Source organism: Leishmania mexicana, chromosome 25, assembly GCF_000234665.1.
Source record: "Leishmania mexicana MHOM/GT/2001/U1103 complete genome, chromosome 25".
Lineage (NCBI taxonomy): Eukaryota > Euglenozoa > Kinetoplastea > Trypanosomatida > Trypanosomatidae > Leishmania > Leishmania mexicana.
Window position 1 is genome coordinate 628263 of NC_018329.1, and position 17803 is coordinate 646065.

A 17803-nucleotide genomic window follows, 5' to 3' on the forward strand; every position below is an offset into this window, starting at 1 on the left:
AGTGTTTGTGACTCGATCCATCGGCGGTGAGAACCACCAACGCTGTGATGCGCAGGCCCTCTCCCGTCTGCTCGCCGTCTTATGAGAGCGCCTGTGTGTTTGTGTGTATCTATGATAGGTGCCGTCTATGATGGTAATAATAGCGCGAGCGCTGTTGCCTGGGCGAGTGGGCGTGTGTGCGCAGACCAGGGACGAGCCGCGCACAAAGGTAGTGCAGCCCTCGTTCTATGGATCCACCGACTTAGGTGCCCAAGTATGGACGGCTGTTTGTGTGTGCTTGTCTACGGTGTGTCAGGGGATCGCGGACAGCTGCTCTTCCGCACCGGAATGCTGGGGGTTTTGCGGGCGAAGATCAAGGGAGAATAGGGGGAGGGAGGGAGGGAGGGAGGCGTGGCAGCTGCGCAAAGGGAGTGAGAGAGCTGGCGACCGAGGGGCGATGCGGCGCTTGCGCAAGTATCCACACCACTCGCACACGCCCCTCACGAGGCAGCGCCTGCTCACATTCGCTTCGACTACAAACACTAGCCATACCGCACGGCCGTCTCCCAAGTCTCAGGCCGCTGCACATCGCCGTCTGCTCTCTACGCAGACGGCGGTGGCGCAGGGGAGTGAGGTGGACGCGACGGGTTGGGGATGGGGCGGAGGAGGCGCCAGTGCGCTGTAAAGAGGTGCCCCACCCCTCCCTCTGTCTGGTATAAACGTTTCGCGGTTTCTGAGCGAGGTGAGAGGGGGGAGGGGTGGTGGTGGTGGTGAGGCACACATCCGCTTTCGCCCCTCCCAACAGACAGACGGACACACGCCGATGTGTATGAGAGTGTGCCGGTGCCGTTCCTCTGTCTCTCTTCCGCCTGCACGCTGTGTCCTGCTCCGGGCACACGCACTTGGCTGCTTTACATCGCTGTCCTGCAGAGGGACACACACACACACACATAGGAGCACAGAAACACTCTCAGAGAGGCTGACAAGCAGCGTGCACCGTAGAAGGGTACGCGCTCACTGCACTCGCGTGTACGTGGTGGAGATGAGGCGCCCGTCTCTGGCTTCCCTCGCTTTCGTTCTCTCACGGAGTGCAGCAGTGAGCGAAGAAGGGATTCGATCTACGTACATGAGCGAGGGACAATCCACAACACTGCTGTATCTACGACCACTATTGACTTGCGCCGCTGCTATCCGTTCCGCAGCCATTGGTTACTAGGCAAGCGTGTTGACGTCGACCTCGTCGCCGGCGGTGTACATGCCGCTACTGCTATCGTAGTCATCCTCGCTGTCCACGCCGTTGCCGCACCGTTCCTTACCGTCCGGTCCACGGTCCTCGTCGTAATCCTCGAAGCCCAGCAGGTTCTTCGCGAAGGTGCGTGCTGTAATGACGTCCTCCAGCATTTCAAGCCGGATGCCGTCGCCGATCAGCGACGTCAAAGCCGCGGCGACTTCGCTGGCCTTGAGCGACTCCCCCTGGGTGGAGAGCAGATGGAAGAGGTGATCGCGGTTGATTTCCCCCGTCACCCTATCCGCGCCGAGCGCGCGGAAGGCTGCCTCGATATCTTGCCGCGTGATGCCGAACACGGGGCGGTAGTTGATGTACAACCGCATGAACTGCGAGAAGTCAAGCAGAATGGCGTCCACGTTCATCTCAGCGAGCGGTTCGTCCTGCGGGCCGTACATGTTCGCCACCTCGTAGGTCAGGTGCCCGATTTCCTTCTCGGATGGGTAGTAGCAGAGAGAGCGCAGAAGGTTTGGCATCTGCGAAAAGGGAATCGCGCCAAGCAGCACGCGCTTCGCCGTTGTCTCCTCACCCTGCGCGCGGATCTGGGCGTAGTAGAAGTAGTCCACCACTTCTTTCATCAGCTCACCGTCAGCGCCGCCCTCGACCGCGCCGACGAGATGAGGCAGTGGCACGCCGCCCTTCTCTCGGCAGTGCACGACGGTCGCCCACTCCGACGGTGACATGATGCATTCGCCGCGCACGCGCCACTGCATGACAGCCTGGTCAGGCCCGCCCGCCGTGAAGACGATGGCGCCGTCGTGCGAGGTGACCATGCTGGTGATGCTGCCAGGGTGGGCGAGGATGCCGATAGAGCCGCACGGATCACCGCGGAGGGGGAGCTGGGTGAGCCCAATCACCTTCTCCTTGGTCGCGTACACCAAGCAGTGAGATGGCGGCGGGGACAATGACGAGGCAGGCGAGACGGGCGGCTTCGCTACCGGCACAACAGCCATCCGCGTCACCGGGCCACCGAACGTCGGTGCCAAGACCGTCTTGACGCACTGCCGACTCCAGTTGCTGAGGTACACCTGAAACTTGTACTCGCGGGTGGCGATCAGCAGCATGTCCAGCACATCTGCGCCACTACCACCGCCTCCTGCTCCAGTTGCAGTGCCGGCGGCCTTGTCGCCGTCGCCTCTTTCGTCTGCAGCACTGCCGTCCTCTGTCCCGTCGTCACTACTTTCGGCGCGGGTATCAAAGAAGTCGCGCGGCTGGCTCGCCGCATCCAGCAGGGAGCACCCGTCTGGCAGCCAGGCGAAGCCCGTCGGCGTCGACTCCTGCGATATCTTGTGCGCCGTCCGTAGGAGAAGCCCCGTCTCGGGGCTGGAGTCGACGAGCTCGTACTCGATGAGTCGCTTGTCAGCGCCAACGGAGAGGAGCCTCAGCCCTTCCTCTGAGGCGTTGGTGTGAACGCCGAAGTGGAGGCCGCAGATAGGCGCCTTGTGCGTCTTGTGGTGACCCACGAGCTGCCACTCCGCTTTCTTGGTAGACCCGGACGCTTTTACATACTCGTACAGGCCGACGGAGCCGTCATCTTTGGCGGTCGCCATGAGGAGGCTGTCAGGGGAGAACCGGATCTCCTCCACACTGGCGGCCGCCTTGCTCACCGTTGCTTGCTGTTGCTGCTGCTGTTCGGCGACACTCTGCTTGCCGTTGCCCGACGACGAGGGCTGCGCTGTGGCTGTTGTGGCGCCGTCGCCAGCTGCCGTGCCGACTGCCGTGGTGTTGGCTATGGGGCGAATCGTCTGCTCCTCCTCCAGCGTCTCCCCGTCCAGCACCTTTATGACGCCGTTGGTGAAGCCGACAACAAGCCACTTGCCCGATGGGTCGAAGGCCAAGCAGCGGATCAGCAGGTTGCGGAAGAGGCTCAGCAGCACCACTCGCTTCTCACAGTAGTCCCAGAGGTGCAGATTGCCGCTGTACCCACCGATCGCTAGCCGCGGCAGGTGCGGGTGGGCCGCCAGAGACTGGATGGCGCGGTCTTGACCCTGCACGATGAGCCGTCCGCGTGCCACTGTGTTGGGGCCTGCGTGTGCGGTGGTGCCGGGCGTGTGGAATGCCTTCGCTGGCACGTCGATGATCATGCTGTGCGCCGTCGACACCATGAAATCTGGAGCGGTGAACAGGCTCGCGGCGGCGGTGCCCTCAGTGAGAAGGTGACCATCAACCTGCTCCGGCGCCATCGCCCGCGCCTCCTCCACCGTCATCACCGGCAGCGCTTGGTCGAAGCTGATAGAGGCGATGGGACCGCCGTTGAGGTCATCGAACCACGCCACCAGGCGAAGTTTTGCATCCAGGAACTTGACGACACCGTCCATGCCGCCCGTGACGATGTACCCTTGCACTGTCGTGATGAAGGTCACGCCGCCGGTGTGCACCCGCACCATCTTCAGCAGCGACTTGTCCTGCTCCTTGATGACACGGTCCTGGGGCTGCAAGGCCCAGAGAACGACATCGCCGTCGACGGTGCCACTGCACGCCATCATTGTGCCAGGCAGGTACACGGCCTGAGTAAAGTTACCGACAGAGGCCTTGAGGCGGCGCTGGAGGATGGGCGGCGAGTAGTACTTCAGCATCCCCTCCACCCAAGACCAGAAGATGATGCGGCGCAGCCCGTTCGTGCACAGCAGCTCCGGGCTGTCCTGCGAGAAGGAGATGAACGTCTGCTCATCACGCGCAGCGATGCGCCGCACAAAGACGGGGGTCACATCAGCATCCGCGAGGGGGGTAGCAGCGTTATGGGTTCCTCCGATGCTGCCATGCACCCCTCCCACCGGGGCAGGATTCGTCTGCGTCCAGGCCCAGATCATGATTTCCTGCGGATCTCTGCGGTTGAGAGTGGCGAGGTATTGCCCATCTGGTGACATGGCGACGCTCAGGACACCGCCGTATTTGCCTGTGGCAATCATTTTCACCGGTAGCGCGGTCGCCGCGTCCCATACGATCATGACGGACCCGTCCTCCTCGTCGTCGCGCTTCGCGACGGAGGGATCGACGCACATGGCAGCCTCTTCCCACAGCTCTTCCTCCTCCACATCTTCCTGCGACTCGCCCACGTGGCCCTTGACCGACTGCGTGAGCACCACCTGCTGCTGAATGCGCCGGCGCACCTTGACGTCGCCCTCATCAGCCGTCACGATAAAGCGGTGGTTGTGGCTGCAGCAGCTACTGCTGATGATGGAGTACCGGTGCCCCAGCAGGTGCTTCTGCGTGTTTTGGATTGCATCGTACAAGATACCCGTGTGCGCCACCGTGTAGAAGACCTTCCGCTGCTGCTGCGCCAGCTGCTGTTCGCTTTCTCCTCGGCCACTGACGCCACCACCGCCAATGCTGAGGTTGTGGATGCCAGCCTTGTAGTCACTGTTGAGGCCGAAGACCCACTCAAGGCGTAGCGCTCCCTCCGCGAGGGAGGGGCTGGGGAGGCGAATGTACGGACTTCTCATTCTCCCTCTCCTACGGAGCTTGGGGCGTGTGTGCGTGTAGTGCCGCTGCTGCGGTTGGGATGGCGACACTTTTCAAGGAGGTAACGAAGAGTCGCCCTCAGACACAGTCATGCGCGCGCGGGGGGGGGGGTTGTACCGCATGAGGGGGTGGCGCGGATAGGGTCAGCAAGACCGCCATGCCAAACGAATGGGAGAGAAATACGGGGGAGGGATGAGGGAGGGAGGAGGGAAGACGTCAGTGGTCATTCGTCTACATGATTAGAGGGAATCATGAGGCTCGGCATGTGCCAGTGCCGCGCGCCTACCCACTAGCACGTGCGCATGCAACTCACTAGGGCGCCCTGCTGGTGAGTGCTGCCAGCAGTGAAGACGACGTTACGCAGGGGAGAGTGTTCGCGGATCCGCCACACACACACACACACAGACATATATATATATATATATGTTGGACGGCGACGGCATTACGGCGCGACTTTGCCTCTCTCCTTACATTGGCTCCGTTGCTCCGCAAGTCCTCTTGTCGCCGATGCATCTTTCCATCCATCCATGCTTGTGTGTATGCGTGTGTGTGTGTGTGCTGCTTCGTTTGCTTAGACGCAGAGTGAAAGTCCATCGACTTCGACTTACCAACGCACGCCGAAACAAAACGAAGGAATGAAAAGCGAGACACACGCCGAGATACACACACACGCACACGCACACGCACACGCCCACACATACACACACGCCCATGGCGAGCACTTACTTAGCTCATTAAACACAAAAGAGAAAACGAGAGAGGGGCCGCGGGGGGAAGCGCGTAACACAAAGCGAATCGAAGGCGACGGCGAATGACCACCCGCATGCGCGCTGTGCAGTGGGACGGAGGGGGAGAGGGTGGTGGCGAGGGGAGGGGGGAGGGCAAGATGACAAGGAATGCGCCTTCTCCAACATTGCTTTCTCCGCTGCACCCTTCTCTCCCCCAATTCCCCTCCCCAAACTTCCATGCCCACTCTTTCCCCACCCCACATACACACGCACACACACACACACACACACAACCACACGTCAGGCAGCTAGAAAGAGGAAAGGAGTTGCACTGTGGTCTCCGCTGCTGCTGTCGCTGCCGCTGCCGCTCGACTATCCCCTCCGCGCGCAGCTTCGCCTCAACGGTCGATCCAGCCCAGACTGATTCCCTTGCGCTCACTCTATCGCTCTTACACAGAGAGCGGCGCAACCACCCTTTTTCTACTGCTGCTGCTTCTCCGGTTGCTGCTGCTTCTCGTTGCTCTCACCGCCGGTGGCATTGCTGCGGCGAGCGGCATCTTCGCCGTACACGGTGGAGAGATGCTCGATCTGGTCAATCTCCCTGCGCAGGATCGTAGCAGCACACTTGATCATGAGGGCGTCCTTGAATTGCTGCGAGTTGAAGTCCATGCGACCGGTCTGGTCACGCTGGCGCTTCAGTGCCTCGTCGCGAATCGCGCGGAAGTTCTCGACGGCGGTCATCATCTCATGCTCATCCTTGCCACCTCCGCTGCCGCCGGCCACGATCTCCTGCGCCGCCGCCACCGCGCGCTCCAGCCGGCGCTGCTCCTCGTCCACAGCCTCCGTCGAGGACTTGTGGTCGATGGAGGCCACGTACGCCACCTCGTCGAGGTTCTGCAGCTTGCTACGGGGGAAGGGGCGGCCACCGTTGTAAAGGAGAAGGGAGGTGATGTGGCTCAGCATCACATCCGAGGCAAGGTTGTTCATGGGGGCGAGGGTGACCCGGTGGTCGATGTGCTTCAGCGTTCGATCTGCAGGGTCCTCGAAAACGACGGAGGCCGTCCACGTCACCGTCGGCGTCGTCCCATCTTCGTGGGGCATCTCGCAGTGCAGGTGAAGGCAGTGGCGACCCTGGAATATGACAGACGGCGCGTTGCACCACAGCTGGTAGTCCTCCTCAGTCAGGTCCGCACCAGGCTGCCCCGCCGAGTACCAGCCTATGAGGTCCTGCGTCGTGTAGCGGCGCTTGGCGGCGCGCCGGCGCGTCAGCTCCGCGCGGTGGGCCTTCGTGTTCGGCACCTCCGTATCCTTGTGCGTGTGCGGAATGAAGTCTGTGATGACGATCTCCTCCGCCCTGACAGTGCCGAGGATGTAGCCCGCAGCGTACTTCTTGCGCTTGGCGTGCTCGATGATGAACGCTGCCGGGTACGGCGTCAGGTGAATCGCAACCTCGAACGACATGGCAAGGTGAGTGTGTCTGGACGGTGATTGGTGGGATGGGCTTGAGTGCGCGCGTGTGTGTGTATGTCGGCTCGGGCTGCGAAGCCTTTTTGATGAGGTCCGGAGGAGGTGAGGTGCCTGTAGCTGGAGGTGTGTTACTGATGTTGTGACTCGAGATGTCCGTGGGTGCGAGGGGTAGACGACGGGGGCGTTGCTGACGACGAGTAGTACATGCTGATAGTGAGGTATGCGTAGGGAGTATGTAAGAGACACACACACACGTTTAGATGCAGCGGTGCAGAGGTGAATGCTCAACGATTTATGTACCAATGCGCACGTGTACGCCACCGCGAGAGTGCAGCGGGGGATGGCGGGCTCTGGGAATGGGGGTGAGCGAGTGAGGCGGCGGCAAGAGAGGGGGGGGGGCAGGAGACAACAGCTCCGTAGTGGCGTGGGGAGTGGCAACGAGCCCACAGCCGTGCTTTTTCCTCATACCCCCCTCCACCCACGCCACACACACACGCGCACTCTCAAACTCTTTGCGGCAGCGCTGACGCGCACAGTCACAGCGCAGCTTGTCTGCCGTTCCGAATATTACCCTCTTTTGGTGTCTTACTTCTGTGTCTACTAAGAAGTGCGTGTGCTTCCCTGTGCGCCAAATCGCTCCTCGTGCACACGTGTGGTACGGAGCCTTGCACCTACGACTGACACCTTAAGAAACGGTACGGTGGGCACACATGCACACATGCATACACATGCAATCCGCTCAAGAGACCAGCGCTGAGAGGGATTAGCGCAACGGCAGGTGGCACACCCTTCTTCGTTTGCCAGTGCTGCTGCTGCTGCTGATGCCCTTCAGGATGATCTTCCTACGTGGCTTTGTTAACCATACTATCCGAAGAAGTCAACGACGTATGCACACATACGTGCACACATCCAGTGTGACTTGTTCAAGGCACCGTCGCCTGGATACTCTCCGGGGCGCTCCTCCTCTGCTCTCCAGCACCCTGCGCCCCTCCTCTCCCCCCATACTCTTCCACCCGTTGACATCCCCATCGACGCGCGCACGTGTCTGCTCCGTCTTCCCTGCGCCACCGCTGCGCAGCGGACTGCACCGAAAAAGATAATGGAGCAACCAGCAGCAACGATGCCGTGACAAGGTGGGAGAGAGGGGTGTGGGGAAGGTGGCGATCGACGGGCAGAGACAGACAGGCCCAACACAACACGGCTACACCCACTACCGTGTGTGCTTTCCGTGTCGCCTGTGTACGTATTGCCGCCTCCTCCGTTTGTGCTTAGTGGTGGGCACCAGCCGCACCGCTCTTGTGGTAGTAATCCTTTCCGGGCAGGAGGTCACCTGAAGGCTGGATGATGGTTTCCTTGGGGCCGTAGGCGGAGTACAGCTTCTCTATGTCCGTAAAGACACGGATGCGGAGCTGATCCTGCGGCGATAGCTTGCGCACCTCCTCCAGCGAACCACCCCAGCGCTGGATCATGGCCTTCTCCACATAGTCGGGCTCCAGCGAGTGGTCATTGTGGTAGCGGTGAATGAAGTAAATAATGGGAACGCCGCACGCCCAGAGGCGCACCTCGCCCGGGATCGCCCACTGCACGCAGCCGCACCACGCGCGCTGGAAGTAGTAATCACAGAAGGCGCGCGAGGCCATCACGGGGCCCTTGAGAAAGCCCGGCGCAACGACGCGCTTGCTGCGGTAGGTGGAAAAGAATACCATGATTGTGTACGCGTGTGGTGTTGGCGGCGGTCCGTGATGGCGGTGAGGGGGGAGGGGAGAGAGGAGTCAAACGTGCCTCTGGAGAGGATTCGTTCACAAAGAGAAGCTGCCGGAGTGCGGGGCCCAATATGTATGTGTATGTGTGTGTGTGTGTGTGTGTGTGTGTGTGCGTGTGTTACGAGGAGGTAGCGTGGCGTGCGTTGGTAATAGGCGAAGTGGTGGAGGAGATCATATAGCGGAGGGGAAGGGAGAATAGGAGGAGGAGGAGGGGGGAGGGTGCCAAGGCAACCTCCCCGTCTCTCCTGCGTTGTGCATTCGCCTGCAGATGTGGCCCCTCCCCTTACCCCAAACAGACGGAAAGCCCACTGCCGGACGTAAGCACACACACGCGCATGGGGTATGTGTGTGTGTGTCTGGTGTTTGCCAGAGAGCGGAGGGGGAAGGGGGGAGGGAACATGTATGCGTGCTGCTGCACACTGCCGTGGCGTGCACTTGTGCTCTCGTGTGAGGGCTTTGACGATGGTGCTGGCGAAGGGGGCGAGGAAGGAGCATGCGTTGAGACGATGAATGCGCGTGAATGGCGTGCGCTCGATCAGAGAGGAACGGCGCACTGGTGGCCGGCTCAAGAGGATGCACCATATCGCCCAGAGAAAGGCACGGGGAAAAAACAACGCAGGGCAACTCTACACGAGGGCGCAGAAAAGGGGGTGGGGCTGCAACCAAACAAAGAGGCCGAACATGTTGGACTCCACTCACAAGGGCGCATCGAAACACGCGATTGGTCGATGTCCAACAGTACAGGACGATGGTGTTTCTCCCCCCCGCTCCTCCTCGCAGAGCGCCACTCGTCAGGCAACGGCTTCTACTGGCGGAGCCAGCGAGCGCGGAGGTCGGCGGGGCGGGGGCAGGGAGAGAAGGGTGCATGCGTGGGAAGGTGGCGGTGAAAGCCTAAAGTGGCCATTGTGAGGAGGGAGGGGGGCGAGGCTGTGCCCAGGTCCATAAACCTGTGGCGAAACAACACAACACGAAGATGCCTCGGACACCCAACGGACGCACTGCCGTGGCACCTCCGCACACAAAAATGGGCCATGAACGCTATCGAAACAAGAAGGAAAGAGAGCAGCACACCATTAGCATCAACACGGTGACTACAGAGCCGGACACACACACACACACAAGGCATGAGGATATATGAAAGGGAAAGGCTTGCGAAGTGCACACAGCTCGACTACATACACACATACACACACACAATGATACGCGTATCGCTGCGTGCCTCCCCTCCCCCCACTAGACCGTGACGGAGTCGGCAGAGAAGAGCGGTAACACCCCTCAACAACAAAAAAGATCAACACAACCTCGATACAAGTAAGCTATGGGCCCTCCCCCCTCCCACGCACGCACACAGACTGGCATGCACCTCAGTCTCCTCCTCCCTCCTCCGCCCCCTTTTGTTCAGAGGCGAAGGGTGCCCCGTTGTGTAAGTGAGAAAGGCATCATCGCAGGATGAGGCAAAAAGGATGGGGGGATGGGGGTGGCCGGAAGAGCGCGCTTCACGGGCACCCGTGACACACTCGCCTTCAACTTTACTCGCGCACTGAGTAGGGCGCATGGGTGAGGAAGAGGAAAGCGCGCGCGCTCTCACCACCTCTCTCTCCCCCGACACGGACTCACTCGTGTGCAGACCCCGTCATCTTCGCACGTTCACTGCATAATGCGAAGCCCGGTCGACTCCAAGTCGTAGATCCCACGGTGCTCGTTGTACAGCTTGCGAAGACACTCGATATACTTGCCTTGCCACACCTCGAGATCCTCCTTGGTCGGGTTAGGGATGCGCGGCACTTCCAGCGGTTCCCCGACCACCACCACGATCGGGCGGCGGTGCGGCAGCAGCCCATAATTGAAGTTGAAGAATCCGCGACCCCTCACCAGCGGGATGGCGAAGCCGACATACTGCTTCCACAGCACCATCAGGTACCGCATCCACGGCTCGTTGGCCAGCTCCGGCACGCTGTACACGTTGTTCTCGCCGAAGCCGTACACTGGCACCAGCGGGGTCCCCTCCTGGAGCGCGATCTTGATGAAGCCTTTGCGCTTGAACAGGAGCAGGTCGTTGCGGTTCGGCTTTGCCATGAGTGACTCCTCGGCCCCGCCAACGACGAGCATGATGCTCTGCCCAGGGCCGGACCGGAGCGTCTTGCGGATGCAGGAAGCACTGGCGTCGCCGCACCCCGCCCAGATGGCAAGTTGGCGCCATAAGGGCACGTAGAGATTAATCTTGAGGGTCTGCAGGTGGATCGTGATGCCGTCGAGCATCCTCGATGCATCGTTCTTGTCGAGCCCGAAGTTGACGATGGCGCCGAACGAGTGAATGCCGTGCGGATGGTACACGAAAAAGTAGTTGCGCTCCTTGTCGAAGCGGCGCCGCACCGGTTTTGGGATGACGAGGCGTATGGGGAAGTAGTCGCGGTAGTAGCGCCACACGAAGCAGCGCGTGAACGTTTGGTGCTTGAACAGCGGATGGCTGGGCCGCCCGAAGGTAAAGATCCAGATGAAATACATCACCATGAAGGGCGCCGTGTAGCGCGAGAGTAGGAGCAGCCCCGTGAGGGTCAGACAGATGGGGATGCCCGTGAAAAAGGTGAAGATGGAAACAATAAGCGACTGCAGCCGCCGCTGGCCGGGGGTGTGGATGACGCTGCGCCACGATAACTGCGCGCCGTGAGCGTCGAAGGAGGTGGAGGACCGGTTCTTGTCAACGTAATCCTCCAGCGCGGCGAGCAGCCTGTCGGCCGCCGCCGCCTTTGGGCTGTACTCTCGCTTTCCTTCTGTGGGGCGAGATATCTCTACTGCATCCTTGGCTGCCTTTCCACTTGGGCCATCTGCTGACGGCGTTCTTGGGACGCTCCATGACTCCGCAGCGGTGTTGGTGGGGCCCGTCATGGAGGTGGTTTCCTTGGGTGGCGTGCGCTGCGCAGGCAGGGATGGTACGGTGAGTGCTGAGGAGCACCCGCTCACGCTCCCATGCGCTGCTACAGTGTCTCGATAGCGTTGCTCCTCGCCAACGGCGAAGAGGAACGCCCGGCGGAGGTTTTTCACTTCTGTGCTGGCGATGTAACGGTCGCGCTGCTGCAGCTGCTGGAGGTGGCCGATCGCGTAAAGAATCTTGTCCAGGCCCTCCTCGACTTCTTCTCGAGAGGAAGGCGGGCGCGCGTGCGTGAGCGGCGGCTCCTCGTCGTGGAGACCTGCTTCGCTGGCATGCCTGTTAGTGCTGCGGCCACCCGTGCGCTGCGTACCGCAGCTACGGGCCGATGCCTCGTTGGCCAGAAAGTGAAAGGAGGATGAGATGGTGGAGGTGAACTGCGCCATCAAGGAGGGTCTGCGTGCGTTGAACTTATCCTCCGCGGTGGCTGCGGTTATTGCCGCATCTGGCGCCGGTAGCGATGGTGCAGGCGGTGATTTCAATCGCGGCGGAGTCGGCACACGCACCTGAGATTGGCGCTGCTGCTGCTGTAGCCGTTGTGGTGGTGGTGCTCCGTCCATAATTGATGACAGTCCTGGAGGAGGTTGAAGGGAGAGTGATGAAGACCGATAGCGCTTGTGATGCAGGAGGCCGCCAGACCAAGAACGAGGCGAAACTGGAGAGCGAGGGGAGCGCGCGAGCACGCACACGCACACACACACACACACACGTCCGGGATACAGGAGTGGCGGGGAGGGGGAGAGCACAAGGGAACACGAAGGCACGAGAAGATCGAGAAGGACTGCAGCTTTCCTCTTCTTCCTACATCAACACACACACGCACACACGCACAGAACGGGAAAAACAAAAACTTTATGGATGCCTGCTTTTATCACGGCACATCAGCGTGGTGGGCACCGGGTCGATGAGTGGATAGGGGGAGGTGCAAGAAATACAGAGAGCGGGAGAGGGAGGGGACTGAAGGGAGGAAAGGGGAATGAAAGGGAATAGCAGTGAGGGCTTGTGTGCCTGTGTGTATGTGTGGTGGTGGTGGGGTGATTCGATACTCAGCAGTGGTGACCACAACACACACACACACACACACACACACACACAGAGTGCGACAAGGAGAATGGGAGGAGGGCGAGAGCGAGGGGGTGGAGACGGCGCATACCTCATGAACGCTGGCGACCGTGCCTAACGAGGCCAAGAAATAGATGACGTCGGCGATGGCATCGAAAGCCTCTCGGGGAGGGTGGGGGGGGGAGGTAAGAGAATGCGTACCCTTTGGTGCATCAAGGAGCATGTAGATCAACACACCTGCACGCAGAGTCACACACACACACACAGCGGCCAGCCCAGTGGTACGCCTCCTCGCCGACGAAGAGTTTCGCTCTCCTCAGCGATGCCTCCCCTCCCTGCTCCCCATCTTGTCACCTTCATCGCTAAAAAGGACGGGATGGGGGTGGGGGTGGGGGGGGGGCTGCATGATTCCCTAGGTCTCTCCCTCTCGTTGTGCTGGGGTATTTGTGTGAGGCCTTAGGCGAAGAGTGGGTGGGGTGGGGATGGGCGCGTGAGAGAAGCTAAGAGACCGAGAGCGCAAAGAGGGAGCGCCTCATCAGCTCACCGGCGCCGACGCAAGACAAGACACAGCCATCACCGCTGCGGCGTCATCAGGCAGCCGCATCGACCAACATCCACCAACAACACTATCATCTGCAGCATGGCGAAAACGAAGACAGTGCGGAAACCGACGCCACATGGGTGCGCGCGCGCAGAGGCGCACCCTCACACCTGACGCTGCTTCGACCGGTCTCTGTGGGAGGCGTCCTCGTCCAAGTCGCGATCTTACTCGTCTAGGTCTTCGTCGCCGCCTTCGCCAACGTCGCCTTCCATCGTCCCGTCGTCTGCCATCGGCTGGCCCACCTCGGCAGTGGCGTCGGCCATGAGTTGCTCAGCGCGGCGATCCGCCTCTGCCGCCTGTGCCTGCGCTGCTGCCTCGGCCTCAGTGGTTGCCTCTTCGTCCTCAAGAACTAAAATGTACGAGTTAATCATGTCCTGCCACCACCCCGGCATTCCCGGCGCGGCCGCAGCGCTGTGAAACCGCTGCTCGGACTTGAGCACTTCGGCCACAACCGTTTCGGCTGTGATGGTGCTCTTGACAGCGTCGTCTTCAGCGTCGCCTGCCTGCGAAGATTCCGTCGCCGCTGAGGCTGCCTGAGAGCCGGCACCAGCCATTGCACCGTGCTCCGCTACGGCCGCTGCGGCCGCCAGCTTCTCTGTTGCGCGAGCGAGCACATCCTTCTGGAAGGTCTGCATGTCCTGCGCGTTGCGCACCTGCAGCGCCTTGTGATACTCGTACGACTTTCGCAGCGAGCCCACAAAGTAGTCCTCCATCGCCTGCAGCCGGCGCACAACCAGCAGCGGCATCTCTTTCTCCCGATCGTACGTGTCTTCGTCGGCGTCCTGGATGGCCGTGTCTTTCAGCGGGTCACCCGCCTCTACGGTTTCCTCCGGTGCCGGAATGGGCAGCAGCGCGCCGCTTTCCAGTGAGATGCGCCGCTCCTCCAGCTCGCCTGTTTCCTTATTGCGGACCTTCACGATCTCGAGGTGGCATAGCTGATTCGTGGACGGGTCCACGTGGCGTACGCGGAGGACGCTGATGGGATGTTCGCGCTGTACCACCTGCTCCGGTCGCGTCTCGCTCGCCGGGATGACGACGTCCCGCACATTGACATTCTGCACGAGAATCTCATTCTTGTACTTGACGACGGCGATGATGGCGCCGCGTTGGCCGGCCCCCTCGCCCGAGACCACTTCGACCGTGTCCCCCGGGTACCATATCCACGGCTTGATCTCGTAGTCTGGGGAGAAGTACGGGTAGCGGCCCGCGATCTGAAATTTTTGATGCGACTCCAGCTCACGCGCGATCCATTGGTTGTGGTAGGTGTGATCTTGATAGAAGTCGCGCTCTTTGGGATGGCGGATGGACTCGACCAGTTCGAGCCTCTCGCGGTCGCGCAGGTCAACCTTCTCGTCAGTGTAGATACCTTTGAGAAGGCCCGGCTTCACCTTGGGGAGACGCAGAAGGTTGGGGCTCACATTGTAGGCCTTGAGCATCTTCTCCGGGCGCTTGTAGAAGCGCGACCGGGTACGGTACCGTGCGTACATCTGTGGTTGCGTGTGAGTGAGTGAGGCGCGAACACACCGAATTCGGAAGCCTGTGTGTATGCGCCCACAGCCCATACCGATGACACGGGAGAGTGGGGGAGGGGGAGAGAGCGAGGGAGTCGTCAGGCGCGTCCAACAAGAGAGGTGGCGAAGGAGAGCATGAAGGATAACAACAACACGGACGTGTCTGTGTGCCTACACACGCGAACGTACACGTCCGTGCGTCGCCAGCAGAACGGGGTAGGGAGGGAGAGGGGCGGCGCACGAGAAGGGAATACCACACACAAAGCGTTCAACCGAGAGCAAAGTGCGTGCGCGCGTCTGTGCTTGTGAGTTGCAACCTGCGCAAGACGACCGATCAGGTCAGCTTTTCGACGGAGTTCGGCGACTCAGCAGCGCCGTGGGCGCTATCGAGCGATGCGGTTTGTGCGCTTACCTTGCTTCCCGCTTTCGCCGTGTCTGTGTGTAGTGTCAGAGAGACGTGCCTCGTTCTACTCGATCTCTGCGCGGCAGCATAGAGGAGTGCACCGCTCAGTGGGAGAGTAGCCACGGGGAAAGGGGTGGTGGCGGTGGTGGTGTGTGTGTGTGTGTGTGTGTGTGTAAGTGCTGCCCTGCCCGTCCTGCACTGCTGCGTGGAAGCGACACGCTTTCTTTCATCGACACGCTACCACACCTTCCACCAAGGTTTATTCTTCGCTGCCAAGTACTTTTCCATGCACGTCATGTACTCCCGCAGCTCTGTCTGGCAGTGCTGCAGCGACGTCTTGGCCGTCGTCACATCATGGTCATTCATCATGACTGCATGAGTCTCAAAACAGCGGAAGAAGGTGTCCGTCTGCGTTGCGCACTGCTTGCAGGACGTGGGGAAGTACTGAGGCAGCCTTCGGATGGCCTCCTCGCTTGCCGGTGGCAGTGGCTGCGTCATCGCTAGCGCCACTGCTGGTGTAGTGGCAGTGGTGACTGTTGCTTCACGTGCTATATACACAGAGAGAGAGAGGGGGAGGGACGAAGAAGAGGATCATAGCGCACCGGAAAGGTGGGCGGTCGAGTTGAATGACTCACCGGGTTGGAGTCGTCACACACACGCACACGCACACACACACACGAGCGTTTACCAGCAGTGGCAGCTGGTGGAGCACGGCAGCAGTAATATGACAGGCAGAGGCAGGCGCGCCTACATAGACGCGGAAGGGCACTCACGACTGTCACCGAGTGCGAATGGCGAAGATGACGCAGGCCGTGATTAGACGCGGCAACACTGACCCTGTACTCTCCGAGGCAGGTTGCCAGGCCACGTTGCGACGTCACTATAAGAACGTGGATAGCGTGCCATACGCATGCGCACAGAACGTCACCGCAGCCGCCGACACAGCAACACAGCGCCGGGAGCATTTTTCCGTGAAGGCGAGGGTGGGGGGGTTGGGGGTAGCAGACATGCAGTGCGCGGGCCAAAGGCAGAGAGAAAGACAGCAGCAACGCGGCGTACTCCTGCACGCTGCGGTAGCCCGCGACTAGTGGTGCTCACCACCACCGCCGCTGTCACTTCCCCTCGCACCCTCCGCGGCCTCCTCCGCAGTCGAGTGCTGCTGTTTTTTATGCGTTCTGCTCTCCACCGTTGTCTTCACCGCCTCCACGGTCCCTTCTCCCTCCATCCTCCAGTGCGCCACTCTTATGCGTTCGCGCGCCCGCCAAACGACACGGTGCCGTCCGGCTTAATCACGACCTTGATCTTTTCCCCCAGCTGAATCTGGTCATTCACACTGACGGTGCCGTCGCACTCCACAAAGGTCGCCATCTTGTAGAGCCCCTTCAGTGTGATCTTCTCCACGGTGTACACGTAGCTGCTCGGCATCGTGATCTCCGTCCACATCTCCTTCTCGGCGGCGTCGTCGTCCGGGATGATGTGCAGAATGTCCACCGGCATCGCACACGCCAAGAACTTCTGCTGCACCTCTGGTAGCGAGTCGCCTGGGATATTCACTTCCTTGCCTGCGTCTGGGCTGTGCGCCGGGAAAACAAAGCAGGCGAAGTCGTCGTCGTCGAAGCCGCTGAAGAGAAGGCGAACACGCTCCGCACGCACCTCCGTAAAGTCGTGCCCTTGACCAGCCGTCACCTCCTTCTTTCGACTCGTGCCCACCTCCGTGAGCTTGATGTTGAAGGAGGCGGCGTTCTGGCCCTTCTGCGAGCGCGTGTTGGCCACGACACGGTACACCCTCTTATCCAAGCGCAACACCATACCAGCGCGCACCTTATCGGCGAAGACGCCGCGGTGCTGGGTAAGGAGCGACGACGACGCGGCCACTGGGAGCCGTGCACTAGGGCCTACCACACGCGCCGTGATGGGCAGAGAGAGGTTCCAGCACCGCCACATGAGGACAAAGGAAGAGAAAGGGGGGGGGGAGGGGGTGATCTGCACCTGTGCGCGCGCGTGCGTTGTTGTCTTGTACTGTACAGGCGTGGGAGGGGGGGGGGATATGCGCGATTGTGCACATGTGATGAGGAGAGTTAGGGAGGGTGAAGTAGAAGGTCAGTAGGTAACACGCGTGTGTGCGAGGGAGGAGACACATAGTCAGGGGTTGTGCCTCTCTCCCCCTCTCCCTCGAACACACACACACACACACACACACACAGACACGTACGCACCCACCTACACCACTTGAGGTAACCGTTTCGTAGAGGGGCGCACACAAAGATGGTGTAGGGGAGGACGGGAGGGTTGAGAATGTATATCGCAGCGCTCTACGCAACCGCCACACTGTGCTCGCTCACGCGGTTCGAGCAGGATGTGTAACACACCCTAGACCGTAGAGAGAGGGGGGGGGCATCGCATATCTGTGCATACCCCCTTCTTTCGCCTTTGTTCCAGTTGCCCTTGTTCCAGAAAATGGGCTGGGGGGGGTGTAGTTGGTGATGGAGAGGGGCAGAGCGTGTTACACGGTGGCGTTTCCCTGTCATTGCGTGCGGAGAGAGGTGTCGTTAGGTTGATATGTGTGCGTGTATAGAGAGAGAGAGAGGTGAGGCGGCACATGCAGCTCTCCCGCGC

General features: G+C 60.7%; 7 protein-coding genes across 7 annotated transcripts; all 7 read right to left on the reverse strand.

The window, feature by feature from the left end:
• Window positions 1-1191: 1191 nt before the first annotated feature.
• LMXM_25_1600 (conserved hypothetical protein) lies at window positions 1192-4707 on the reverse strand (the record flags this gene model as incomplete). The annotated part of the gene is made up of 1 exon (XM_003876167.1): window positions 1192-4707. One exon carries the CDS (start codon window positions 4705-4707, stop codon window positions 1192-1194), a length of 3516 nt encoding a protein of 1171 aa, XP_003876216.1.
• A 1227-nt stretch (window positions 4708-5934) lies between these two features.
• Window positions 5935-6915, reverse strand: LMXM_25_1610 (conserved hypothetical protein; the record flags this gene model as incomplete). The annotated part of the gene is made up of 1 exon (XM_003876168.1): window positions 5935-6915. The coding sequence occupies one exon, from the start codon at window positions 6913-6915 to the stop codon at window positions 5935-5937; it is 981 nt and encodes a 326-aa protein (XP_003876217.1).
• A 1274-nt stretch (window positions 6916-8189) lies between these two features.
• LMXM_25_1620 (conserved hypothetical protein) lies at window positions 8190-8627 on the reverse strand (the record flags this gene model as incomplete). The annotated part of the gene is made up of 1 exon (XM_003876169.1): window positions 8190-8627. The coding sequence occupies one exon, from the start codon at window positions 8625-8627 to the stop codon at window positions 8190-8192; it is 438 nt and encodes a 145-aa protein (XP_003876218.1).
• Window positions 8628-10331: 1704 nt separating this feature from the next.
• LMXM_25_1630 (conserved hypothetical protein) lies at window positions 10332-12170 on the reverse strand (the record flags this gene model as incomplete). Its single annotated transcript, XM_003876170.1, has 1 exon — window positions 10332-12170. One exon carries the CDS (start codon window positions 12168-12170, stop codon window positions 10332-10334), a length of 1839 nt encoding a protein of 612 aa, XP_003876219.1.
• Window positions 12171-13437: 1267 nt separating this feature from the next.
• LMXM_25_1640 (conserved hypothetical protein) lies at window positions 13438-14835 on the reverse strand (the record flags this gene model as incomplete). Its single annotated transcript, XM_003876171.1, has 1 exon — window positions 13438-14835. The coding sequence occupies one exon, from the start codon at window positions 14833-14835 to the stop codon at window positions 13438-13440; it is 1398 nt and encodes a 465-aa protein (XP_003876220.1).
• A 589-nt stretch (window positions 14836-15424) lies between these two features.
• LMXM_25_1645 (conserved hypothetical protein) lies at window positions 15425-15685 on the reverse strand (the record flags this gene model as incomplete). Its single annotated transcript, XM_003876172.1, has 1 exon — window positions 15425-15685. One exon carries the CDS (start codon window positions 15683-15685, stop codon window positions 15425-15427), a length of 261 nt encoding a protein of 86 aa, XP_003876221.1.
• A 744-nt stretch (window positions 15686-16429) lies between these two features.
• On the reverse strand, window positions 16430-17131 carry LMXM_25_1650 (conserved hypothetical protein; the record flags this gene model as incomplete). Its single annotated transcript, XM_003876173.1, has 1 exon — window positions 16430-17131. The coding sequence occupies one exon, from the start codon at window positions 17129-17131 to the stop codon at window positions 16430-16432; it is 702 nt and encodes a 233-aa protein (XP_003876222.1).
• Window positions 17132-17803: the final 672 nt, after the last annotated feature.